General features: G+C 38.9%; 2 protein-coding genes across 4 annotated transcripts; one reads left to right on the forward strand and one right to left on the reverse strand.

The window, feature by feature from the left end:
• The first annotated feature begins 195 nt into the window (after positions 1-195).
• LOC102082848 (potassium channel subfamily K member 1) lies at positions 196-6,451 on the forward strand. Its single transcript, XM_005471418.3, has 3 exons — positions 196-732; positions 2,591-2,995; positions 4,881-6,451. Exons 1-3 carry the CDS (start codon positions 381-383, stop codon positions 5,183-5,185), a joined length of 1,062 nt encoding a protein of 353 aa, XP_005471475.1. The 5' UTR covers positions 196-380; the 3' UTR covers positions 5,186-6,451.
• On the reverse strand, positions 6,318-27,401 carry entpd1 (ectonucleoside triphosphate diphosphohydrolase 1). 3 transcript variants are annotated; one of them, XM_019362508.2, is made up of 11 exons: positions 27,187-27,401; positions 16,671-16,801; positions 16,164-16,281; positions 14,436-14,586; positions 13,935-14,094; positions 13,610-13,813; positions 13,201-13,458; positions 10,763-10,876; positions 10,487-10,624; positions 7,966-8,187; positions 6,318-7,886 (listed from the first exon to the last, which is right to left on the reverse strand). In XM_019362508.2, exons 1-10 carry the CDS (start codon positions 27,200-27,202, stop codon positions 7,978-7,980), a joined length of 1,500 nt encoding a protein of 499 aa, XP_019218053.1. In that variant the 5' UTR covers positions 27,203-27,401; the 3' UTR covers positions 6,318-7,886; positions 7,966-7,977. The 3 variants fall into 3 exon arrangements, with proteins under 3 accessions (XP_019218053.1, XP_003441815.2, XP_005471476.1); XM_003441767.5 differs by having other exon boundaries at positions 6,318-8,187; XM_005471419.4 differs by lacking the exon at positions 27,187-27,401 and adding an exon at positions 17,838-18,371 and having other exon boundaries at positions 6,318-8,187.
• Between the last annotated feature and the right edge of the window lie 435 nt (positions 27,402-27,836).

A 27,836-nucleotide genomic window follows, 5' to 3' on the forward strand; every position in this document is an offset into this window, starting at 1 on the left:
CTTTTCTGGTTTTTGGTTTAAAATGATGTTCTGCTGTTTTAATAATGCAAAATGTATGTTTGATCGCAGTAAATCTGGGTCACCAAAGAAAGCTGACCTTGCTCATAATTTATTAATTAATTTCCACTGACTCAAAACACAAAACCCGTTTCACCGGTTTGAGAGCGAAGCGCAGTTAAAGACGCACTCCACCTGGTAAGGTGAGTGAGTGACGTCACCACTATCCCTACCACTGAGGAATGAAGAATGAGGAAGACGAGTCCATCCACCGAGTACAGCATAGAAGTCTCTACCAAAAGGTTCAAGGAATTCTATTTATTTAAATTAAACTGAGTACAGTTTTTTGTTTTTTTTTAATAAACAAACTTTAAGCAAGTGGGATGGTACGCGGGTGCACAAGGGGCGCGTGCCTTCGGTTTATAGACAGGCACCAGTCAGCGTTGAATTTCGGCCTGCTGGTTGTCGCTTACATCCTTTACCTCGTCATCGGCGCCGGGATCTTCTCCGCCATCGAGCTGCCGTACGAAGACGCGCTCCGGCAGGAGCTCAAAGCTGATCTACGGGACTTCCTGAGGAACAACTCCTGTGTGTCTGACGCGCGCCTGGAGGAGCTCCTGTCCCGCGCTCTCGAGGCCAGTAACTATGGAGTGTCCATCCTGGATAACGACACCCAGCGTAGCTGGGACTTCGTGTCCTCCCTGTTCTTCACCAGCACCGTGCTGACCACAACAGGTGAGTCCAACGGATACAGGTGTTCAGACTTTAAAAGCCTTTGCTTCGAGTGTCGAAAATGTGAGTGGCCCATTTAGCTGAATAAATGTAAATTTGTGGCACGCTATATAAACAGGTTTCCTCGCTGTAACTAATAACTTTATGGTTAAAGATCCCCTGTAGCCACTTTTAACACATTGGAAAATAATGTGGTTTGAATAATAAATGTTTAGGATGTTCATTTTTTCTTTCCAGAGGAGAAAAAAAAATAGGGAAATTATTGCATTGGACTTTAAATAAGACCTTCGAGTTCAGACAAGTATGTAGAATTACAATAGACTAGCTTTAAATTTCAGTTTATCCAGTTTATCAAATGTCACTGAGCAGTCCTTACCTTTAAATATAACCTGTCTCCTTCCTCTCCTGTCCTATGTTTCTTACATCATTCTCCATCTCTCAGTGAAGTTATCTCAAACTCTTTTCTCTCCCTGGGAAATACAGCAGCCGTACCTTTAGCTAGCAGACACTGTGTGACAAACTGCACACAAGCAGTTTGTTTTTACTGATGTTTGTTGAACTGACAGAAACATTGCATTTGAAATTACCTGCCACTTACAAAAGATACTTCCTTTCTGTTCGCTCTGGTGATGGATACACAAATAGAAATGTCTTTTCTGTTTTACCTTTCCCTCCATTTATCATCAAATCGATTTGATGTTTTAAGGCACGCAGTGAAGTGAAACAAAAACTTCCCTCAAACGCGTTAAGCCTAAAGTAACAAAGGCTGTTTTGAAACTGCAACGAGAAGAAAGTACAAATATTTGCGTAAAATGTCACTCGTAAAAGTAAAAATAAATAATCAAATAAAGCACAGATGCCGGAAAATCTTATTAAAGACCGTAATGAATTTGTTACCGTGTTACTGATATACTTTTCTGTTACCTCAGTTTAATGTGAGCAAAGAGAAATGATATAAAAATAGCTCCCTTGGTCACTTGGACATGTACGGTAAGTGAACTAACAATAAGCATGCCATGTTAAATGATTGAGGAATTCAATATATCATATAATAATGTTTTGTGTATTTAAATCAAGACTAGCCACGCTGAGAAAAATCCCTCTGCCTAATTTTATTGATGAAGGTCTAGCTTAAATGTTGCTTATCCATTTATAAATAGTGTGTGTTTCAAGGTGTCTCTGTTACATGTATTGTTATTGTATTGTTTGAATTTTGGTCCACATTCTATAAATAATCCATGAGAGCAGTATTTGTCCTGCCTTTCGGGGCCTTTGTATAAGTAATAAACTCAGGAAATAGTATTTATATCAGACATATCAGTAAATGCGTCTCTAGAAGAATAAATCCTTATCTCAACTCATTTGTTTTTTTAAGATAAATAAAATAAAGATAAGTCTTTGTGCAAACCTTCACCATTTGTCGGCAACCCTGCTTGAGGGTGAGACTTTTATGTTTATATGAATGCATGAATTTATTTATTTTTCAGGTTTCTGGAGGTCTGGGAGGACCTTTGGAATATAAGTTTATAATGACTATATTAGCATTTTAACAGAGTAGTTGTTGCATCACATACGACATGGCACAAGTGGTAGCTTATATTAACTAAAAAGAAACTAATAGGCAGCGTGAAATCATGCAAAATTTACAGAGGATAACCTAAAAAATGTTAAATCTAAATTAATTATTTCTTTATTTCTATAGCCTGCTATCTGTGCTTCATTTTAAGACTTGACGACTCTTGTTTGACGCTAACTACAGTTAGTTTTCACAAATCCTGGGTGAATCCTTGAGGAGAATTCCTCCTTTTATTACTGTAACTCTGTAATTTACATAGTGCTGCATGTTTTGTCGTGTCTTCAGGTTATGGCCACAGTGTTCCTCTCTCTGATGGGGGGAAGGCTTTCTGTATCTTCTACTCCCTCCTCGGCATCCCTGTTACCCTCTTCTTCCTCTCTGCTGTGGTTCAGAGGATCATGTCTGTGGTCACTCGTCGTCCACTGTCCTACTTCCATCGACGATGGGCTATGTCTAAGTCACACCTGGGAGTCATTCATGCTGCCTTCCTTGCCTTCATCACAACCCTCATCTTTGTAATCATCCCTGCATGGATATTTGTCGCTCTCGAAAAAGACTGGAACTTCCTAGAGGCTCTGTATTTCTGCTTCATCTCTCTGACAACTATTGGCCTTGGAGATTATGTACCAGGAGAAACTCACAGTAAAGAGTCAAACCCACACCCACACCTCTACCGGCTGGCCATTACAGGTGAGTACAAAGTTGAATATATATCATATGTATGCACACTAAAAAAGCTTGGAGTAAGTGGGAAAAGTCCTTGATTTTAAAAGGCAGTCACATTTTTTTATCTAATATATCATGAAATTGATCATTTATTTTGTAAAAAGAAACAATTAAATATCAAAATGTGCAATATTTTTGGGGCTTTCTCTTGCCTATAAGATAGTTTTTAGTGAAGAGGAAACAGGGAAGACGCACAGTAAGGGGCTTCGTGTCTCCTGCTCAACCTCTGAGCTAAACCGACACCTAGAAATTCATGACTTTTAATAAAATATCTGCATATCTGCACCTTTTGTTCCAAAGACACAATGTGTAAAATGCCATCTATCATGCTACAAGGTTATTGGATCAAACAATTCAAATATAATTATGTTTTCACAACTAAAAGCTGTTCTATTGATTTAAAAAGTCAATAAACACATGGAGAATCAGGCTCAGTGACTCATATGGTAAACTTCTTTTGATATTCATCAGAGTTTTTCTAAGAATTGAGGCACCCATTCATGATCTTCTCCCTCAGTCAGCAGGCTAGGCAGGATATTCTAGACATTAAGACTTTCCAGTTCCTCCTGCCAGATTACGAGGATTTCCCATGCCAGATGAGATATATAATCTCTCCAGCGTGTTTTGGGTCTATCCCAGGGTCTCCTCCCAATGGGGCCTGCCCAGAAAATCTCCAAACACCCAGTAGGCATTCTAACAAAATACCTGAACCATCTCATCTGGGTCTTTTTGGCATGGAGTAGCAGTGCTTTCACTCCAAATTCCCACCAGCCATTACCCTCTGTTTGGACATTGTAGAGAACCTGTACAATTTATACACAGGTGTGCACTACTCCCTTCACACAACCGTGCAAAGTGGCTTTAACAGGAGTACAAAGGGGGGTGGAGTGCGCAACTAAACAAGAACATCACAGTTTCTGTTTCTAGAGTTGGGAAAATTTCACAGGTCCTTGAGTGCCAGCTCCCTAAATGATAACTGTAAGAGCCAGATTGCGCTGGTTAGGGAGTAATATGTAGTGTTTTAATAAATCTTTAGCTTTTTGGCTATTTTCTTTAAAGAATATTCTTAATTTCTTAAAACAAAAAAACTCTGAGTTTTAAAAGAGAAAGATTCAGTGAAATCCATTAAGGTGAATGCTTCGTATTTTTTAGCCATTTCTTGCCTCTTTTGTTGTGTGCATTGGATTTTAAAGATTTTCATGAGGTTTAATGGTAATGTCAGCATGCTAACATAATAACCCTGACAATACTAATGCTTGTGTTCACCAGGTGTAATATTTACTTTGCTTGCCAGTGTGGGATAGTATGTTTGCATCCCTCCATATAAGTTATGGAGGGATGCAAACAGAGGTAGTTGTATTTTTGGGCATCTGGCAAATGTAGATCCAGCATCAGCTCGTTAATTCTGTTATCAACTCTGAAGGCAATAAGTGCATAATGACTTTGCTGTGGGTGTTCATTTTGGGGATGTGTTTTAAAGCTTGTAGGCTTAAAATGATTGCCTGCTGGGTCCAAGAATGAACAAAAGCAACTGTTTGCGTTGAGGGCCTGACAGATAATTACTGAGCCGAAACATGCTATTAATCTCGTTAAGCCAAGGGGTTCTTCAGAGTCAGGTTATAATTTTCTGTCGGCTCCTTTCACAGTGACACCTTTTTTCACAGTTTTGTTTGTTGGTATAAAAAAATTCTAGGTGTTCCTGTAACAGTAGCAATGTTACAATTACAGGTTCATCAAACTCCTATCCTTTTGTTTTTCTGCCTTTTTCTGAATGACTAACCTAAACAAAGCAGTCACTGTTAGTTCATCTGTACCTTTTATTTATTGACCAATAAAATTGCTCTTCCAGTCTACTTGCTGCTGGGCTTGGTGTGTGTCTTGGTCGTCCTGGAGACATGTTGGGAGCTTCCCCAAATGAAACGCTTCAGACAGAGATTTTATGAAGAAAAACATCGCGAACTGGACTCAGAGACCACCAACATCATCGACCGTGATCAATTGAGCGACCAGCTGGCCGATACTGCAGATCATGTGATAGATCACCCAGCAACCATCCCTTCTGTATCAGAACAGGCTGCGTCCATACGACAGAACGGGAAGTCAGCGCCTTACACCCTGGCATCAGGAAGTGCTCTTAACGGAAAACCAAGATGACAGATTGTGTGGGCTTCCAGGGTATGTTAGTACAAACTGTTCTTAAGGGGCTGTGTAATATTCTCCATGCATGGCTGCACAGGACGTACCGGCTTTGACCTCTTTCTATGTCTAGAGTGTATAAGGAGTCTGAACAAATTTATGTATATATCATCATCTAAGCGAAGTTATTTAAAAAAGCTATTGCTCTTTTCCATTGCCACGAATGAAGTGTTTATCAGCATGGCATTGTTTCCACCCTTACTGCGCAATTCCCTGCTGATAGAGATCTTGGCACAGAGGAAGGGCTGGGCCCCCCAAACAGAGGGAAACCCCCACAGGTTTCCATTTCCTGCCAAGTCTTGATGTTGAAATTCCAAAGCAGCTCAGTGTGCTCCAGAGGATTTAACACCCACTCTTGGCACGTTTCATAATCTATGGTTGTATTTGCATAGGAAATTTGCCTTCTTGGAAACAGTAAAGCAGTACCAGAAGAATCAGGCGTGTCGTCAGTGAGCTCTGTGTACACTATATACAGGAATTACAAAAAGATCAGGTGATAGCAAAGAATACAAATGTTTTTCTTCCTGGTTCCTTACAAGTTATGATTAGCCTTTAGTATTTGGTGGCATGTAAGAAATCAAGTGGTAAAAACCCTGCAATGTGTCGCTTCTTGACACTAGAGGGCAGCACTTTCATATTACAGATGGATTTACATTAAGCTTTTACTTGAAATTGGTATCTCATGCCGTTTAGGGGAGTATTTCTTTAAAAATGTAACCAAGGTGCAAAATTATGTCATTTTTAACACTGTGGGAGATGAAGGAAGATGCAGAAAGAAGTTTTAGTAGCAATAAAACAAATATACAGTTAATGCTGGATGTTTTATGCCTGCAGTTATTTCTGTTTTTACTCACTTACAAAGCAGTTTTAAAACAGACTCAAATCTTGACAACCAGAAAGATATTGTTTTTTGTTTTTTTGTTTTTTTTTGTTAAAGGGATTCAATGAAAAGCAGAACTTTGAAATTGTGGGTTGTTGTTGTTTTTTAATCAAAAATCATTTGTTATTTGGGATAAAATGTAAATGCATCATGAAACATTAAAGAGTATGAGTGATTATGTTTTTAACAAGTGTAAAAGTGCCAATCTGATTTTTTGTATAAACTTTAGTCATTTTATTTATACAGTAGTATCTTCACATTCACATATTCATTATTTAAGACACTTACATGCAGACTGACGTGGGTACAAGCACACTTTCAGGTGTCACACATTCAAACTCAAACATACACACACACACACACACTCTTATACAGGAAATGTCCTTCAACAGGGATGCACAACTTACTCCTTTGTGGGAGACACTGTTATCCTTGAATCCGTATGACCTTTAACCTCCCCACTACCTAGTAAAACAGTCAGCACAAACACAAACATTTGCAAATGTCCTCTACCTCATTCGCCACTCACACATACTCGCAGTGCAGTGCAAAAGTCTTAAGCCACCCTTCATGTCTTTATTTCTTGCTTGGAAAATGGGGGATGGGGGGTGATTTAATGAAACATACAAATATACATGGAAACACAATAAAACACAAGCAAAAAAAACAGAGTTTTTACAAATGCAACAAGCCTGAAGGTCAATATTTGATATAACTACCTTTATTCTTTAACACAGCCTTTTCTCTCTTAGGCAAGATTTCTTGTAATGTTTGAGTAGAAAGTAGTTCCAAACTTCTTGAAGGACATTCAAAGCTCTTCTTTGGATGTTGGCTGCCTTTTGTTCTGTTCTTTTGCAAGATGATCTCACACTGCTTCAGTAATGTTGAAATCAGGGCTCTGGGGAGGTGAATCCATGACTGATAGTGTTCCAGTGTGTATTTTTCTATCCAGGTATGCTTTTACTGTTTAAGCAGTATGTTTTGGATCATTATCATGCTAAAAATGAATTCCCTGCCAATCGTTTCTTCCAGATGATGTTGGATGGTGGATAAAATTCTGACAGAATCAGAGCCAGATGCATTTCTCCAGTTCTCTGTCAAGTCTTTGCTGGATTCTTTCCTATTGCTTAAGGAAATCACTTAAAGATACTTTGCATCTCCTGTAGATTGTTTTTCAGGCCTGCCACTTCTTCCTTTGTCCTCCACTTGTCCAGTTTCCTCAATTTATTTAAGGACACATTGCTCATGATGCTGAGATATTAAGTTTTAAAAATAATAGCTCTTTGTTGGTGAAAAATAAATGTTGTGCCTGTCAAATTGTATCATCTTTGGCATTTTTCACAAATTCATTTAAAGAAATGTGAACACATGATATGTTTTTGCAACAGCTGTTAATAACAGAGTGCTTAAAGATACAATTTAAAATGAGTTCATTGCTAAGTTGTCTGTTTTGTGTTGACAGAACACTAGTTCATCCCTTGAGCTAGGTGTCTTTTTTTTATACTTGAATGACTCATAGGTCAGCGTTAAGTGGCTTAAGAAACAAAAAAAAAAAAAAAAAATTCCTCTTAAATGGCGAGGTACAAAGACTGAACTGAAAATAAGTGAAAAAGCAGCCAATGTCTAAAGAAGAATTGTGAAAGACCTTCAGGAAGTCTAGAGAACTATTGCTCAAGACAGCTTAAAAATAATACTTGTTTGTGTAGGTTCTCAGTCATCGAAGTTCTGGTTGTCTATGGAGCTTGGAAAGAAAAGCGACTGGACAAGTACACGTGGCTCCTTGAAAGGAAAATATAAATAGATGAGGGGTGACTCGAGATTTTTGCACATAACTGTACATGCATACACACATACATACGTTTCAGAGTGTTTATACAATTTGTGTTTTCTTGGAGCAACGGGGCCAGAATATGCGGAGGGCGACAAATAAGAGGAGGCCGATGAGTAGTATTGTCATGAGGGTTACTATGGAGACGTAGCCAGCATGGGGGAGAGGGGGTGAGTCAGGAGCCTCAGCTGGGATCATGTTGGTGAGATTCAACATGTAACCCAGAGTCCAGCCTGCATCACTGCCTTTTATCTGGAAACAAAGAAGAAGGAAAGCGATCGCCATAAACATTGACTGTTGACAAATTCAAATAAAAAAATGTAAAAATCAGTTGTCTTAACAAGCCTTGCTGCTACTATAAGATCTTCAGTATGCCAAAGCACTGATTAATGTGCCAGTCCAAACTCTCCTTTAAGTGTTCAACCCACACTTCAGGATTAAGAGTTCAGGTTTTTCCTTTAATTTGTCACCAGTCAGTATAGTGAGGTTAACCTGATGTAGCAGCTTATAGTGAAATGCCTTCCTTAGGGTATTATGGGTAATTTCACTCGCACAGCATATGCTTCCTAATTGTAAAAAAAGAAATTCAACAAGCAAACATCGAAATTCTTACACGAGATGTTAATTAGACCTGTGACTGCACAGTCTGAAACAGCTGCTGATCTACCCTTTGCTAACTGGGCCCCCCTTCTAGCTACAGTATCATCCAGTACCTATAATAGGCCCCACATAGAGGGCTTCAAAGAACACCAGCAGTTCCAATCAGCATTACTGTGAATCAACGTTTGATGTTAATCCTTTGTTTTTCAAGTACTCAGCCGTGTTATTTATTCATTTTTTAAATAAATGATTATGATATTTGATCACACAGAATCCAATTTGTGTGCATGTCTGTGTATAATTGTAGCACAGTAATAATTGTCAGAGTTTACAACAAGGAAGCAGACTAGCTGCTTTCTTGTTTTTTTGTTTTTTGCCACCTACTCTTTCTGGAGTAATGTACAAAGTAACACCCAAACTAATCCCGTTATACTGCATGTAGGTTGAACTGGTTTGAGTTCTTGTTATTGTTTGATTTATATCATTTTATGACTGCACTTTAAGTCTCTAGTACAGACCAATAAATTCTTTGTCTGCTCACGACCTTTTTCTAATCGAGGCTTCTTGGAAAGAGTTAAGCATTCTCATGTGTAATATAATTTAACTTTGTATCCTTTACTCATAGGATGTAACCGTTGGTAATGTTAAAATCTTGCCAAATCTTGGCTGCGAGAGAAGGAGGGTGACTGGCTTACATCTAGATCTACACCCATTATCAACATACCTGACTAAATACATGATATAGTTTTTGTTTTTTTAAATCATGATTTCATTTATTTATGGAAAAAAAGGCTATCTAAACCTATCCTAGCCATGCAAACCCTAAAAAAAGTAATTGCCCCTTAAACCTGCTATAAGAACTGGTTTTGCTGCCCTTTGCAGCAAAAACTGTAATCAAGCATTTCCTAACTGTGACAAATATGCAAAAAAATAAAAAACAAGAAGTTGTTGTTTACTGCCTGCTTCTTCACAGCACTGCGCGGTACAAGAAGTAGGTGTGAATTAATGGAAAGTTTAGTCCTCTAGGTTGTATAGTATATTACAGCGTCTTTTAGCATGGTGTGAAATCCTGAGCCTTGGTCCGGTCATTGTTTGTATTCTTGATGACAGCATGTGTGCGTGTGCAGCTGACTGAGGAGGTGGTTGCTGAATATTCCTCTGAAGTGTAAAATCTTTACCGTGTTTCATGTAAAAAAGGAATTGCAATTTGCTTCCTGGCTGCTTGATTAGGTTATGTGCAATATTCTGCATAGTGTATTTCCCTAGTGTGTTCTGTGAGGAGATACCTGAGAGTCTCTTGTTAATCTGAAACCTAAACTGAAGGCTGATTTTGCACTTTACCTCAGATGAGGAGAGCTTTCCTGTAGTAGCATTCACAGGCTGTTGCTACCTACTTTTTGAATCACTTTTAAGGTAATGGTAGAGAGTGGCTCTGTTGTTTTTGAGGGGTTTTATGTCCTCTGTGCTTTGCTTTTACTTTCTTCTTCGAACAGCAGAGCTTTTTGTTTCTGCAAACTGCAAGCATAATGGATCTAGCCGGAATAGATTAGTTGCCTGATAAGGTTGCTATGAAATTCTTAAGTAAGCCAGAGCTTAGTTAGCTCTTTGTCAGCATGAAACTTGTGCCCAGTATTTATATCAATGCTTGTTAAAGCTAGCCTCCCAAAGGATCGCCGAATGCCCAAACTGGCAGAGAGGATTACAGTTAGTCCAAGTTAAATGTAATCCTAAAATTTTTAAACAACCTTTTACACAATTGAGGTTTTTCCACACCTCTCACTTTCCAACAGAGACTTAAATGTGTCCAGAAAGATGGATGTTACAGTAGGTATTTGTTTATACATGCACTCCCACACACAAGCACAAGGTCAGGTCAGTATGAACTATCAGGTGTGGATGTACCTCAGGGATCTTTGAGAGACAGGAAAAAGCTGGACAGTGATCTACTGACCTTCTTGATGAATTTTATGTTTGAGTAAGTCTCTGCAGTGAAATCGTATCCTTCTGTCAGCAGGGTGAGGATGTAGGTGCCTGAGAAGCAGTACTCAGCCAGATACTTTACGTTTACTGTAGGATGCTGCCTCTTTATCTGTGCAGGAAGTTCAAACGCAAGGATACAATCAGTGTACATTACAGGCAGGCTGAAGGACACAGATAAGGCACAGAAGGGGGTGACTATGACAGAACATTTTTTATGTGTATAACCAACGTATACATTTTCTCTGACCTTATCCCAAGAGGTACCACAGTACTGGCTTAGCTTTTGCTTGACAGTTTCAAGGGGCATGGATGTATCAGTCAAATTGAGGAAGTTCATCACAAAGTAGTAAGCAGAGAACGCCTAAAATAAAAGATGAAACGAGGAAGTGATGAGACAGGAGGAAATTAGCATATCTATAGCAAGTGAAGTAATCAGTTTATAAATACATGAAAAGCACAGTTTGTAAACTGTGCTTGTCTTATTGACACACACACACATTAATAGTGTTTGGTTTACAATAAAAGCACCAGTTTAACCAACTCACAGCAGCCATTTTACAGCTACATACTGATATTTGCATAATTATTATAATTATTCAGTTAATTTTTGTGTCTATTTAATACTTTAAGATGTTGAATAATGGATCGCAAACCCAAACCCATCAGTTTATTGTTAGATATTGTAAAGAAAAGCTCCAGATCCTCACAGCTTAAAAGCTTAAATCAGCGTTTGTGTGTTTTGTTTTGTTTTTTTATTGGAAATTTATTGAAATCATTATATCATAATCATAACAATTGCCATTTGAACCACTAAAACTTTTTTCCCCTAAATATTTTAGAATAAGATATCGGCTAAATACCCCCTTCATTACAACTGCAAGGGGGTGATTTTTTTTTTAAATAAATTAAAATTTTGTTGTTTTGATTGTTGGGGGTGTGGCTTATTATGACTGAGAGGTGGATCCTAACGCAGGTGGCTGTAGCCGATACCGGTGTGCCAGGTTTCAACATGGCAGGTTTACCGCATGTACTGCACTGTCTGGGCATCTTAACCATTTGGCTGGTGTCTGTTGCAGTTATACTATAAGAAATATGGCTAGCTGTGTGATTAAGGTGGCAACAACCGTCAAATTAGTCTGTGCTACAGTTTTGGTGAGTAAAATTCGTATTTTGTCTCTAATTTTTCAGCACTAATTAGCAGGTTCCTGTTTTTGTATGCACCTTCCAAAGCATGCTGGCTGGCCTGAGTAGATCATTTAATGCTCCACCCTCTCATCTTCATATGCTAACATCTTGTTTAAAACAAGATTACCATGAAGCTAAAGGCATGGAGATCAAATCTAGGCTTCAGAATTATAGTCCACCAACCAATGAATGACTTTATAGTGATTGTATTATCCTATATACAAAAAAAACTAGCTCCAAGAAAGTGTTCATAGTGGGGTAGATACAATATTTAGTATTACTGCAATGATTTATTTTATTTTTTGTTTTTTTTTTAGAAGAGAAACATGCACATTTTCTATATTATCACTAGAACCTAAGTATACTGTCTCTTCAGACTGATTATTGTATCAGTTAATGTTGCAAAGGTTTATTTTCTTATTCAGATCAGGAAGGTGTGGAAACACGAGCACTTTCTGCTTAGGCGTTCCACAATCAAAATGGCCAGTCATATTAAAAACAGAAGTAACTCAGTAAACTGCTACTTCGAGGATGGCAGAATTGATTATTTTGTATGTTGTGTAACCGCTGTGCACGCCCAAACAGCATGAGAGCTCTGTGGTTCCCACAGATAGACTCTGACTCAATAATTACAAATACAGAGAGTTCACACTTCACAGAATCGGAATCAGATGGGGTTGCTCAAGGGGTAGGGTAGAAAACGGCATAGAGCGAACTTCGAATCAGCATCTGTTGGATGTATTCAGGTCATAATTTTTCTGGTTAATTTTCATTCAGGCTTTTATAACATTGCTGAAATACTTCCATTTGTTTTCTTACTGGTCTTCTGTTTTGTTTTCTATCAAATTTGCACACACAGTGAATAAAAGCAAATTAGGAAGCCATGTACAGTTATAGATAGTCCACATGAAATAACTGCATTATTTTTGTATGAAATTTCTTCCATATTGGATGCAAAATGAGTGCCCAAAATGTGTGCACTTGTGTGCATACATGTGGCTGTTCACGAACAAGTCTCATGCTATGGAGACTCCAACCCCATGATCATAGCCTGCATCTGCTGATAGTAGTCTGTTTTGTTGTGCAGCCTTGTAATCTGCGAGTTGTGGTTAGAGTGGTTAGAGCTTACAGGGGATCTTCAGAGCAGATGTGGGCAGTATAAAAGATGGACATAGCTTCTTGGACCGAAAAATTAAGCAAATGAAAAAGTGCCTTAAAGCTCTATTCTGTCTGAAGGCAATAGATTTTAGGCACCGTAGGATTCTTTCTGTCTTGACTTAAATAAACACTCTCTTGATGAGTTTATGTCTTTAGTCACTCCTTTTGGGTCAATAAAAGTGAGGATAGTCGGGCAGTAAATTAACTTGAATGAGGTCATTTTCACAGATGTGGCAAAAACTGAATGAATAAATGCATGAATGCTAAAATGAGTCACCAGGTATACTTGGATGACTGTTTATAAACCAGGTTAAATCTACACATGGAGAAACACTCACTTACCCCGAATGGCCCCTGCAAAGGAGGCTGGAAGACCCCATTGAAAGAGCATCGGCTGTGTTTGCAGAAAGTAAAGTTAAATACACTTTTGACAGCTTTCTGGCATTCTTGGAAGTTTCCCTTCCCAATGTGATCAAATTTTTCTGGAGCTTCCTGAGGTTTCCTGCCTGACACACAGGGGCTGTCATAAAGGACGGAGTAGTTCTTTGTCTCATTGTAGCCTGAGTGGAAACAAGGATCCAATACTGTTGTTGCACCTGACTAGGAGAGAGAGTGAGATAGTGAGATGCAACACACGGAGAACAATGAAGCCTAAGTACTTTTGCACATTTAAGAACATTATGGCTCTCTGAGATAACATCCCATATTTGATTAGTTTGAACAGTTCATTCACAAAAGGTCAGAAGTTTACCTGAGTTTGATTTGCCAGCACCATTTTTAACACTTGGTCTTTTCCGTAGCACAGGAAGCTGTGAGTATACAGGTTATAATCATTTCCATAGAGTCGGAAGTTGACAGAGTTGATGGGTGACTCTGAGCCGTCAAAATTATCGGATATAAAGCTAATTTGAGTAGACGCCCCGCCAAGGTCAAGAGCGCCTGTTGTTTTCAAGCCCTGCAGAAGAGGTAAAATAACACTCTGTGTCAGTGCAGAACAGGGAGTACTGGCGCACACAAAGTACGTCTCAGTGTGGACAAATGTGCACGGACCTGTACGTAGATGTGCACATACTGACCTGTTTGAGACGATCATCCAAGTAGTTGACTGTGACCCACCCGAAGGCACCCTCTTCCTGCCCACTGAGGATTCTTGCTCCCTGATAGGAGAAGGGAGAGTTCTGCAGGGCTTTCTCCACAGCCTGAAATACGTTCTTTGATGCCGAGCTATTCACAATACTGCAGGCACACATGGCACAAATGTATGTGTGAGTCACGTCCACAAGTCAGATCAATACAGCAGCCCATAAATAATATATACATGGTATTGTGCATAATGGCTTTGACAGTAACCTATTCACTGTCCTGGCAGTTCGTGTGTAGATAAATGACAGAATGTGCAAATGTGAATGGTTACAGAAAATAGCACTGTTTGCACTGCCAGTACAAACACAGTTTCAGATTTTAGATAGGGGATAAGCTAAACAGTGTCAGCATGAAAAGCTGTTCACTGTGGGTGCTTTTAAAAAACATTCTTTTTTAGGTTTTATCATGGAAATGTCTAAGCTTGTGTGACATACTCCAGCAGCCTCATTCCTGCTGTGGCTCCCAGATAGAGCGGGGTCTCGTGAGCTCTTTCTTTGGGGACAGTGTTCTCAGCCTCCCCCATGCACTCTTTCAGAGACTCTCCTGCTTTCCATGGTTCAGACGCATAGCTGGAAATACCTTTACCTGTTAGAACAAAAAGTCAGGAGGGTTACTGGACAGAAATTTAGTAACAATAAAGCACAGTGAGAGCCTTGTCTTTACAGCTACCCTTCTTGAAAAGTCACTCATCTGCAGAATTTCAGGAACTGTTGTGTGTTTCAGATGTATGTCATGTATCTAATTCATAGCGTTATTGGGGATGAATAGCATTTCTGTTAATGACAACAGTTAATTTATAAATACTAGGGTTATGTTTATCTGATTATTCTGTGTTTATCTGGTACGATACAGTATCTATATTTGACTTAAAGTGGGGAAGCTGTAGGGAAACGCCCAGTTTGGCTGTCTCTAAATATCTGTGGGCACTTTTAAGGCTTACCAATAAACATACAATAGCTCCTTTGTTTAGTCCACATAAAAACAAAAATGCCATTCTGCAGTTTTGCAGGTGCCAGACATGCCTTTTTTGCCTGTGCACGGACTTCGTACAGTCTTGTCATCACCATGAGATTGTGTTGGTAATAAGCTATTGTTTTTCATTTGTCTGTCGTTGCTTTTACATAATAACTACGTCTAGATTCTCTGGAACCAAAACAAAAACACAGATAAAGATTTTTCAGACAACAGAGTAGAGTGACTGATCGGATGTGAAGGGATTAGGAATACATGTATAATTGTTTTTATTCTGTTAAAATAATTAATTGGCTTACTGAATACATAGCTACCACAGTATAAACAACATACATTAACAGATCATTAAGCCAAAAACACATCTAGCTCTGTGTATAGGGGTATATTCTTTTGCTCTAGCATAACTTGCTATTTTAAGCTTTCACAAAACAGGCATAGCATTAGTTCAGACAGGCCCCGAAGTCAAATTCAGCTGATCTTCATGCCAGCTCACTTCAGCTAATACCCTCCTACACACCTGTGTGACAAATCATAAATCATAAATGGTGTGCTATTCAGGTTGCTTAATCTGCCTAAAGTTGGAATGTATCTCCAAGCCACTTTGCAACCCACCTACACCCCAGCTTCCCATTTTCAGGCAGTGTCTGAATTGATTAGTGCTTTATCTGTTGTCTTTTTTTTTTTTTTTTTACTATAGTGGTCCTGAGAAGTAGAACGAAATCCATCCAGGTGTTGCCGAGTGCCATTTGCATAGTCAATTTAATATAAAATTTAATGTGGAGGCTTTTTAATGAACCATCGGATGTGTACTCAATAATGCTAATGAATAATTAGTAAGTGGCTCTGCTAATACAATAATCCACCAAGTCTCTAGATGTAAATTTTGATGAGTTTTTAATAGAATTTGGCTTCAGATGCCCTGCAGTTCTCTTTAATAGAGCATAAGATTTCAAAATAAAATGTAGAGAAAATGAGTCACTTTGGACTTAAGGAAACAATAAAATTACACTTCATTGCAGCTTTTTAGAAGGAATATCTATTAAACGGGAATATATCATTAATGACCAAATTTACACATGCGTGCACTATATCATATACATATACAGATTCATATGCAATTTCCTGCATATTAATGCATATATGCAAGTTTGCACTGGTATATGAGAGTATTTGTGCAACATATTCTGTACCTTTGACTTTGCAGGAGTGTGTCTGTTCAACTCTGCCAGTGTTGTTATCCTTCTCTGCTGGCCACTGATAAATATAAAGAGCTGTGTGGGAAGATCCAGCATCCAGCACAATCCCATACTGGAGGAGGAACAGAAAAAAAAGAAATTCTAGTTAATTAGTTACATGCAAACGATTAACATCGGGGTAATGATTGTATAAACTACAATGTTGCCAAAACTGTGGCACCAATCCATGTGAATTAGGAGGACAGTGCTCTATAAAAACTAGACCATGCTGTTAGCTGTGAGACTCAAACCTGGGTATGTAACTGTAACAAAAGAGGTGATTTAATGTTATTGTTGGTATCCGCTGCCCATATTTGGTGGTGGATTTGTAAAGCTGGTTGTACAAGCTGAGGTCATATACTGACAAGATGCCTTATTTGGCTTGTGGACTTTGGCTTGAGATTCTCATGTAACACATTTGGCTCCACACAGGGAACAGGCCACAACATTTCAGTACTTTACCTTGTACTTTTGGGGGACAGATTTGTTCTGCAAAACTGCCACGGTCACCAGGGCAACAATCGCTATGACACCAATCACAATGATGATGATGATGGTCACAGGCGTAGGCCAGGGGTTCTTCTCTTTCATCTCTGAGAGCGTGGGTGGAGAGACAGACAGAGACAGGAAGGAGAGGAGAGGCCAGAGGGTAAAAAGGGGAAGATGGGGACACACTGTTAAATAGGTATGTGTTTAGCCACTCTTGGTTCCAGATGTGGCTGATGTCACAGCATGTGTGTGCTTGGATGTTGGAGAGAGACTGTGTTGGAGAGAGCGTTTAATTGTTTTGTTATGTTTTGTAACCAAGGGCTTTCTGATTTGGGGTGTGTAAATTCTTGCCAGACTGTTCATTGATTTCGGGGGAGTTGTTTTTTCAGCCACAGCACATTAGAGAGGGTATCTCACTGGCGTATTTATCATGGGCTGAAAGATCAGATTTCCACTTTGGAAAGCACTTAAAGAGAACTGTTATTGTGGAAATACTTGAACTGTTTATACAGCACAGAAGGACAATTGGATATAATCAAAAAGACAACCTCTACCAAAGAAAGGCCGACCTATTAATTTAATAGCTATAGTCCCACAAGAGTGTACGAAAACAGTGATTAAAAATTTCAACATGTGCTAGTTATTATTTTGATATCAAATATTACTTTTTGGGTTCTCATTCCTCTCGAATTACTCTGAAGTATAGAGCTATCACAATTGCGCTAATGGGATAAAGTCAAGATGAGCAGATAATGTGCACTTTTGAGTGCACAGTTTCAAAAACAGACAAAAAAGGGTATAAAAGCCTGTCTGTAGTCACAAAGCTACTGTGATGGAAAATCAATGAATAAGATACCAGTATGAAAACAAGCGCACATATACAAGCACACGCATGGTTGTTTGATTATTGCCAGGGCAAACGAACTGACAGATACTGTCGAGGCGCGCACGACAGCTGGCAAAGCAGAAACTGACCTACCAGCAGAGTACAGGACAAAACAGTTTTTCTGCCTACTTCACCGACAGTACCTGCAGCACCGATAGTTAAGCCCACCTTGGTCTACTGTGGGAAAACACACTGAAAGACTGAAAGTTAAAGCACATTAAACCCAGAGGCGCACAGCGAGCGAGAGCACTTACCTCTGTTGTGTACTTCAGACGGGGAAGGGACAGAGACAGATAGTGAAAGGCAGAAAAAGAGAGGGGGAGGGTATGTGAGAGAGGGTGGAAGTTGAAGGAAAAGAAAATATGGGCTGGACGGGGAGAGGAGAGAAGGGACAGAGGGAGGTAGCCGGGTGATAAGATGAGGAGAGGTTTTTCCGTCGTGGCCGGACACGGATTAGAATAGAGCTGTATGTGTGTGTGTGTTTGCGTTGTAGCAGCTTTAAAGCACTCAGTTTCCTCCCCAAGCTGGGACAGCAGAGCTGGTCGCTATGGAGATGCAACTAAAGCGTGTTTGTGCGTATGTCGGCGCGTTCTCGTGTGTGCATGTGAACCCCTTAAAAGGGACTCTCTCTATGGAAGCTAATGAGAGTCACTCTGCCCAGCACTACTCTTTCTACCCTCTGTTCATTCTGTGGGATGTGTATGAGGGAGGAGGGAAGTGGGGACTCCCTTGTTTGACTGTTTCTCATTATTGGAGACTGTGATGTCATCTCAGTGACGGATCGGAATTCCCTTCTTTTCTCTAAGGCTGTGTGTGTGTGTGTGTGTCTGCGTGTGGGGTGTGTGTAGAAGAATGGAGGTTGTTGAAGAGTTTGTGTGTGTGTTTGTATATACCCCTAAACATGACCTGCCTGCAGATTTGTTGATCCATTCACAGATGGTTTCTGTCATTTGTTTTCCTCTCTTGCAACACACATGCACATACATAATCAAACATACACTAGAGAATGATTGCCAACCTTCCTAACTTCAGAGAGCTGTATAATTCAAGCCTTCCCACAATAATACATTACATACACAGTCCTGTAATAAATATCCTGTAATTGTTTCAACATGTCACTTCCAAGAAAAGGCGTTTAAAAGCATTTCCTGTACACCCATTGAAGCACACTGTGCATTTCTAAGATTTGACTTAGAAATGCAACTTTTAGAGTTACTTAAATACTGTAACGGAGTATAAAAATTAATTTGTCATGTGGGTCTCACAAATATGCTGGCTCCTTAAATCATCGCTTGATTGTCGAAACTTGAAGCATCTTTGCTCTGGAATAATGGTAACAATAAAACAAATTAAACACACACTAAATTAAAATAAGCAACTTCGATGCTTGAAAAATAAATGTTCAAATGGAGATATTTAAAAGCTTGCAAGTTCCTTGTATTTTCACTCTCAGCTCTGTACATAGTATAACCCACCACATGACAGTAGCTATAGACTTCTAAAAGTGCATTATTTTAAAACGGTGATAAAACATTCCTGCAGCTGACTGACGAAAGGTCAGCTGGGATAGGCTCTAGGCGCCTAAGACTGAATTCGGAGAAGTGTACGGATGAATGCATAGGTATTGTTTTAAAGCCTATTTCCTGTATCTTTTGTAGCTATTTTAATGTGTATGTTTTAATGTATACATAATCATCTCAATTCATTTTTGAAATCTTGCTTTTAAGGCAGTTTGTGATTAACAAAGGGTAGATCTGAATCAGAAACTGAGGACACTGCAAGCTTATATGGTAGGGACTTGTCTATCAAAAGTCATCCCAAAAAAGCAAACCAAGCTTTATTGTCTGTTTGACACTAATGGGGGACCATGATTTACAAAATGTATAACACACTGTAGTAAAGAAGAGTTATGGCTAGTGGCCGTAACCATAAACTAATAAGGAATATGTTTACTGAGCCAATGAATCAAGTGAGAACTGGGGAATCAGACATTCCTTTGCATCCAGAGGAGTCCAGAAAATAATATTCTGATTATTCAGAATTCATTTTAAATTAAATGTAGGTGACTATTTTTAATATGAAATGATAAAATGTTTCTGTTGCTTAAAGGTGCCACCAGCAACAGTGTTCTAGTCAGCGTTGGGGAGTAACGGAAGACATGTGCCAGCGTTACATATTTAAAATACAAAATATGAGTAACTTTATTTTGTTACAGTTACCGTTTAAATGGGTGATAATTAGAATAGAGTTACTTTGTTGAAATAAATGGATTACACGGTGGTCTTTTCCTGTTTCATATGTTAGGCTACCCCATCTCTAATTTTGGTAATTAAACGCATTGCCGGAAACCCATAGAAAACATGCAATAAGAAAACATCATAAACATCTGGAAGTAAGTTCTTTTTTAAAAACTAACATTAGCCTACTGCAACTACGTTGTTCTAGGTGTGATAGCTGCCTGGGTTATGTGCCACTTCAGTATCTTTGATGTACTATTGCTATGTGATTTATTATTATTACTGAAGGCTACTCGCCACCAAGCTAACATCTTATCTTATGTTATGTTAGGATGCTCCTCTACAGTAAATATATTGTCTATTCAGGGAGATTTGGGCTTAACAGCCAATTGGTGAAGAAAAACAAACACAAATTTACAGGATGTGATTGCTACATTCATGTAGTTGTATTCAGAATACGTTACTAACATTGAGTAACTTAACGGAATACGTTACAAACTACATTTTGGGGCATGTATTCTGTAATCTATAGCAAAAGTAACCTTCCCGACACTGGTTATAGTGAAATGATAGCGACGCAGCAATGTATACAGCGGTTCATAGCATTTTATGGCCTGCAAACCACATCTGGTCATTTGGTTCAAATAACCTGCTTACATTTGAATCCTAGACTTTATGCAGTTTAGCCCATTTTGGTCACCAGACACTCTTTAATAAATTACCTATCAGAGAATGGTTTACTGTTTTTAGGACTTTTTAACCAAGCTTTACACAGGGATGGTGTAGTCAAGACCGGCTTTGGATTTCCCACAAAATCGCAAAAAACAGTGAGCCATCATCTTTTCAGGGCTTTATGAAAGTGTTTGGTGGACTCTGCTGTGCTAATGTGCCTTGAGGGGTAACAAAAAGAATTTGACAACGTGCCACCATCAAGCAACCCTCAACAAGACTGATTGAAGCCACTCCAAAAAATCTAGATCTTTGGTTGAAAAACGAAGCAAACAATTTCAACTTTTTCTTCTTAGCTCTGGACAACAGCTGTGACATCTGTGAGTCTAGTTATTCGGTCATTCCCAGTTATTGCACGTGGGAAAATGAAAGAATTTGAGATTACAGAAGAATTGATAACAATACGCTCAATGAAAGGGAATACACCAAGTAGTCAAAATGGCAAGTGTTGCAACTGATGACCAAATCTGACACAGAAAATTTACGGACTTTTGAAGTAGGTGCAAGATAAAGTGCCTGAAATGACCCCAGAACTGAAATTGGAATTTCTGCTTTTTATTTATGGGAAAATTAGTTGCTGACCCCTAAATACCTAGTAACACAGCATAAGTCAGAAGTAAGTACAAAAAATAGCCCAGGTAGTGTTCTCCTTTAAAATTGTAAGTAAATGTATAACATAACTGCTTAATGTCTCAGTTTAAAAATAACTAAAGTAACATATCTTTGTTACATTTAGGAACCTGCACTATATTCTCTTGTGATAAAATTGATCACCTTTGTAGCCTTGATGGTGTGTGTTTTGCCTTAAGTCAAGAAACAAGTTCATTTTGTTTTGTTTTTTTTTTGTGCATATTTCCTAAAGCACTGTGCTTGGCCAGGGGTTCCCAAAATTGCTCCCTGACACAGTTCTCACTGTTGGACATGTTTGGCCTTGTCTTGTTTGTGTATGCTAGACACTTTTATATCATGTGAAGGTTTTGACCTGTATTATTGTAGATGATATGGCACAACCCTTTTTCACACTGAAGAAGGAAAGAAAGACGGCATTGATACTGAAGTTTCCACATTAGTTAAACTCATCAAAAGCTTATATAATGGCAACTTCCATGGAAAGCCAACCACTAACTCGGCATTCTTGTCTGAACTACATCATTTGAGGACATTAACTTGCTTCAGAAGAAATATGGACTTAATCAAACTTTTTCTTGAGGGCATGCAGCTGCAGAGGTGCAAGAATGAAGCAACATGTTGACGTTTTATGCATTTTTGCATGCATGGACTGTCGAATATATTTAAAATATCTGCAAGATAGCTGCTCATAATGTTGCAGTCACACTAGAGTAAAAATTAGAGATGCACTAATAAAGCAGCCAATAACCAGAATTCTCTGATTTACAGTGTTATGAGCCGGTCTATTTCATGCACACTTAATATGCACACAGCGGTGCAAGCAAAATTTGTGCACAAGCTTGCAGCCACACACTGTCATGTAGTTAGGGTGGAGGTTCTTCAGTGTGATTGAAGAAATTCTCATATTCATTCTCACCCAGCTGAATATGAAAATGGACATTTTAAAGAACCTAACAAAAGCAAAGTGGCTAAAGCTAAAGCTAAAGTTATTCAGAGCTTAAAGCTGGCCACAGGCCGGCAGCTTCAGTATGAGTAAGTGATAGGAGTTACAAGGCAAATTATGGAGACAAGAAGGCAAATAGAAAAGCATAAATGTTCTGTTATCTGCTGAATGCAAGTACGTTCCAATTGTTTTAATATATGAATCGATTGCACCAACTTTTGTTTAATGATGTAAAATATGTCAGGTAAAGGTTTTACTGCAGTTTGGGGGGAATTTTAAAATTTGATTAGTTTTTTTTAATCATCTTTTTTTTTTGCATTGAATAAAAATTGATTTGTATAATTTGTTATCAGTTTTAGTTCTTAGAATTGGATCTTGTTCATCTCTAGTAAATATAGGGTCTCATCCTCCTTGCAGTGATGGGAAAAATTGGTGGTTTCCTGGGTATTTGTCTGAATTTTCTGGCATTTGGTAACCAGTAAGAGTCGACTGACTTCCCGACTGAGTGTGTAATATCTTTTACCTCTGGTTGACCACTTTCGACCACAAGGCGATCGCACAGGCCATCTCGTAGCAGACGTCTGTCCAAGTAATAGAGTTACTGTTGTCACTCTCAGATTATTGAATGTATGCAAATAATAAGTAGACAGACTGACCCAGTTCCCATTTTCACAGCAAGCACTTGAAAGGCAAATGGATCATAATTTCATTCCAAATGTCACAATAACTGTGCTTTTGCTGCAGTCTCCAACAACTGCTTTAACTATTGTGACTGTGACATAAATAAAAGAACAAAACTTGGCATCAGTGACTCACTCCGTTAATTACAACTGACTCCTACTTTATTATCGTACAATATCAAAGTCTAGAAGTGACGTGTAACCAAAGGGTTATAAAGGTGGCAGACAGAACTGAACCTTACCCTGTTTGAAAGTTACTGTCAAGTCTGAGTGTGCAGCAACTTGGAGCAATTTGTCTCAAAGTCCTCCTTTCATTTGCTTTGAGATTAAAGTGGGGGAAGACTGCAACTTTATGTGTAACCACGTAAGAATGACATAGCTGTCGGCTAAAAGGATACCAAAACATGCTGAGACAGAAAATGGGGGTTTACCTGAGCAGAAAATTTGGCAAATGACATCAGAGGAATCCTCTTGCAACATCAACGGGCTTTTACATACGGAAAGAAGGTTTGCTTTTCTGTGTTGTGAGGAACTTTAATGGCATTGTGCCTTCTCGAATCATTAGAAATATAAGCATAGTCTAATCCTTAGTCTAAAACCAAATATTATTTCCAAACATTCCTGTGAACAAACAAAACTCCCCTCACCACGCACAACTGTCTGCCAGATACACACACAGAGTCTCCTGGCACACACCACCAGTGTTTCCATTTCCGATCCCTATGTAAACACCATTATATTGCTAAGGTGGATTGTTCGAACCTCGAAGTCATGACCAAATGGTGGGAAAAAGATGCCATAAGGGGCCACTGGAAAAGCATAGCATCTGCAATCATTTAGTTGATCTCCAGAAATCCTTTTTTTTTTTTTTTTAAGGTTAAAGCCTTTTTTTTTCTCTTTTTTTTTTTCTCATGCCCTGAATTTGCTTGAACTTTTATCTTTCAGGACACAGGCAGTTGAAAGAACAGGGTTTTAGATAACATTTACAGTAACCCCTGCTGCCTAAAGTATGCGTGAGTGCTGTTTACATAGACTGTAGAAACAACCTATAGAAACAATGTTCAGTAACTGTGGCACATAGAATAACATTAACAACACAAATCCATCCGTACACTCATCCTTCTGTCTCATGGTGATCACTCCCTGCACTTTATGTAGTCCTAAATGTACTTGTGTAAGACTTTAAGAATTTAAACATCATATAAAAAACCAGACAGAGATTTGACTTAGTCACAAAAAAGAAAAGAAACACTGAAATACCTCTTTACTGTCAGTATGTTAAAGAGCACTGAGGTTTGTTTGTTTTCTGAATGGTGTGACACAAAAGTGTCTCCACCCCTGCTGATGTGAAAATTTGGACTCATGAAACGCCTGTCATAAAGATATGGAGAGGAAGAGAAAGAAAGATAGAGGCACATGATTGAGGTTGTTTTGAATCAGCAGATGCTGAGAGGGCTGTTGCTTTACATTTAGTGATGAGTCAATGTGTGACGCAGCTAGAGATTTGCTCGTGTGGTTTTATAATGACGGGAAGACGAGACAACAACCTGCCTTTGAGGCAGGTCTTAAAATTGTTGTGCTGCTCTGGTGGTTTGGCTTTAATTACTCATAAACATATGTGGACACACTCACAGTGTCTGAACGTACATCTGTGTGTCTGGCATAAAGACAGAGTCAGCAGAACGTGCTTTACAGCACAGTAATCTAAGTGTTTGTATCCTCTGTTTAACAAAAAACAAATAAATAGATCTGTGGGGGGAAAGTTTTCCAGTTTAAAATGTCTGAAATATCAATTAGCATGATTGGTTAGTTTAAGAAGAACAGATATAAAAGTAAGTCATCAAGGAAATAAAATGAGGAAGGTGTATATAAACACTAAATGTCAGATGGAATACTTAAAACTGAAGATTTCTACAGGTTCATGATACTAGATATTTGCAGTGGAACAGCTGGAATGTTTAGTTCTCAAGTGTTGTGGAGGAAGCATTTAAAATCTCTTGCCAGAACTACTAAACCAATAAACCAGTTCAGTACCACTAAATTGTACTGAGCTGCTCGTAAGTGCAACCTGATCCTTGCGACCTCATAAAAACAATGTTTTTAATATTAAACTTTTTGAATAATGGATAATGTTAATGTTGTACAGGGGCAAACAGAACTTGTATAGATTCTCCGTCATCTAGGTTGGGGTAATGGGGAAAAAAAGAAGGCAACTGGACTTATTTACGTTTTTGAAGATATTTCCACTGTCATTTCAGAGGCTTCTTCACTTTTAAAAACACAGATTGAGAGTCCTAGGTATTTAACCCCTAGTGGGGGTTGTCCTCTTTTCGCAGGTGGTAATGAGGGTAGTTGACCCGTTATTGATCCTTAATGAAAAAAGGCATTGGTCATTACAGTCGGTGGAGGTTAAGGTTGAAACCACTGTGGGAATTTGCCCAGGCCTGTTATGTGGCCCAGTGAGATCTTGTCAACTATAAATTTGTGTATTTGCACTCCCTGTTTGGTTATACACCACTACTGTATTTAATCAATGGTCATTATTAAATCGGGTTCTTTTTCCCATAGTGTGTTTTTGTCCTCGCTCTGTCTTCTTCTCTCTCCCCTCACTCCCAGCAAGCTACAACAGATGGCTGCCTTCCCTGAGGTTTCTTTCTTCCTTCCCACTGTCACCAAGGGGTTCTCTCTGTTATTGTATGATCCTTACAAAATAAAGCACCTTGAGGCAACTGTTGTGAATTTGCACTATATAAATAAAACAGAATTGATTTCAGTGGAGTGCCTCTTCTCCTCATGGATAGGCACATGGCGAAGAGTTTCTCACACGCATCACAAGCAGCTATGCCTTGCCTCTACATGTTGTGTCCTCATTTGTTGTCTATGTTAAGAGGGAGGCAACATCGCCTACTTGGCAGATCTATAAATATATTTTAGACTTGTGAATTGTGAAACAGCTGCTTCCTGTAAAGGGGAACCTCTGGCAACATCATATGATGAGAAATGTGAGGAACCATCCCTGCTTGCCATGGGGAAGTGATCTGTCCTTAGTGCTTAGTCCAGTCTGACCTTGCAGGACAGACTGGTGCTGACCCCGACTCAACTGGACCAACATGAACTTAAGCAGTAAAAATAACTATTGCTGTTTCAGTCAGCAAACAACCCAATGAGTAACCACTAACACAATGGTGTTTCATGATTGCTCTGTTGCTTTATCTTGACACTTTTAGATAAGCTACAAGTCACCAAAAATACACAAATGTGACATTTGTACACATTTGTGGTAATGACTACACATTCCTTATGCACAAGCAGCCCAACACTAACCCTGGTACGCCATAAGGACTTTAAAGACACAAGTCATCCAAATTAGGAATAAACTAATTTTCTTCCTTACATCTAGTAATATCAAGCTTTTCAGATTGTTTTCATTTTTAAGTGCATATAAAAGTGAATCATTTGTATTATTCAGAAACACTGACAGTACATGAACCAATTTCTTGAGAATATGAGGAAGGTGGAAGGCATTTGACACCAACACTGACTTAACTGGGTTTTTCAAACAATTTTAAATTCAACTATTGCAGTAGTAACAATTTTTTTTTTTTTTTTTTTTTTTTTTTTTAAGAGGACTAGGCTATCCCAAATACAAAAACAGAAAAACTCATCACCACAAATGTAGTTGTACTTCTTTAAATTTGCAGTGCTCACATCATTGAAAATTATTTCTAAATGACTAAGGAGAATAGAAACCGGAAGATAAGCTGAAAAATGTTCTCTAATTCACAGGCAGCTTAAACTAAACTCTGTGCATTAATTACTTTTGACTCAGTTAAAAGCTGTACTCTTACCCTCCTTTACAGAAGGAGGGTAAGAGTACAAGAGTACAGTATAATCAGGTAAATATCAGTACAAATTGTCATAATAGTTTAACAGTCAAACTGATTAGATAATTAGCTGTATGATAAAAAAAATAGGGCTAATAAAAAAGGACTTTGTCTGATAAACCTTTTGTCTAATTAACCTTTCTTAATCATGGGAGTAGCTCTGTGTACGTGTGCCACTGTTTGTCATCAGCTACACATGGCCCATCAGTATCCCACTGACTCACATATGTTGAATGCACGTGAGACATCTGGTTATGCCGTCTGTATACACGCTCTAACACATGCTGTGGAAAAGTGATCCACCTGCCTCCATGCGCTGCTACACAGCTGCTACATGTAGTAAAGCAAGTCACATAGTTAGAAGAGAACATGCACTCACTTGACGTGTAACATCTATTGTAAAGACTGCTGCAACATCCTACTCCTGGATACACTGGCAAGGATTTCCTACTTTTGTGAGTGCATTTGTGTGTGTGTACCAGTCAAAGCAGTACACCTACCTCTTTGTGCAGACATGGGTTCTTTCTCAGCAGCCACACAATGCTCTTTCTATTCTTTGCCCCTCTCTTTCCTCTCTGTCTCCCCCTTCCTCTCACTCTTTCTCTCTAACCCTCTGCCTTCCACACACACTCTGTTTCCCCCTCTCTCTCTCGCTGTCTCTCGTTCTCTCTCTGTGTGGTAGCACAGCTCTCAGCTCAGTCTGTTTTCAGCACCTCCTTTCACATACACTCGCTTTATTAGGAGAAGCAGAGCTTCTCTCCTCCCTCTTAACCCCCTCCCCTCCTTCACAGGCGCCTTTAGCTTGCCTTCTGTTTGTCCCCTTTCTTTGACTGTCTTCCCCTCCATCGATGTTATTGTCTTTGTCATTTTTCCTCAGTGTGTACTGGTGCCTTTTTAAAATCATTTTCCTTCTCCCTTATAATTCTTTGTCATTGTCTCTGTCTTGTAGAAGTGGGTCAAACATGAAAGCAATGTTAGATCTTGAGTTGGAACCAGAGCTGGAACCAAACCTGGAGGGATGTTCGAGAGAAGCGCGGAAAAGCAGGAAAAAAGTCAATTTCCTGCTTTAATCGTTGATACCAGCAACCCCCTCCCTTTTCTTTCCTTTTTCTTTTTTAAAGATGCAATCTCAACTTGGAACTTGGGGGGG

This window comes from Oreochromis niloticus, linkage group LG8 (assembly GCF_001858045.2).
Source record: "Oreochromis niloticus isolate F11D_XX linkage group LG8, O_niloticus_UMD_NMBU, whole genome shotgun sequence".
Taxonomy (NCBI): Eukaryota; Metazoa; Chordata; class Actinopteri; order Cichliformes; family Cichlidae; genus Oreochromis; species Oreochromis niloticus.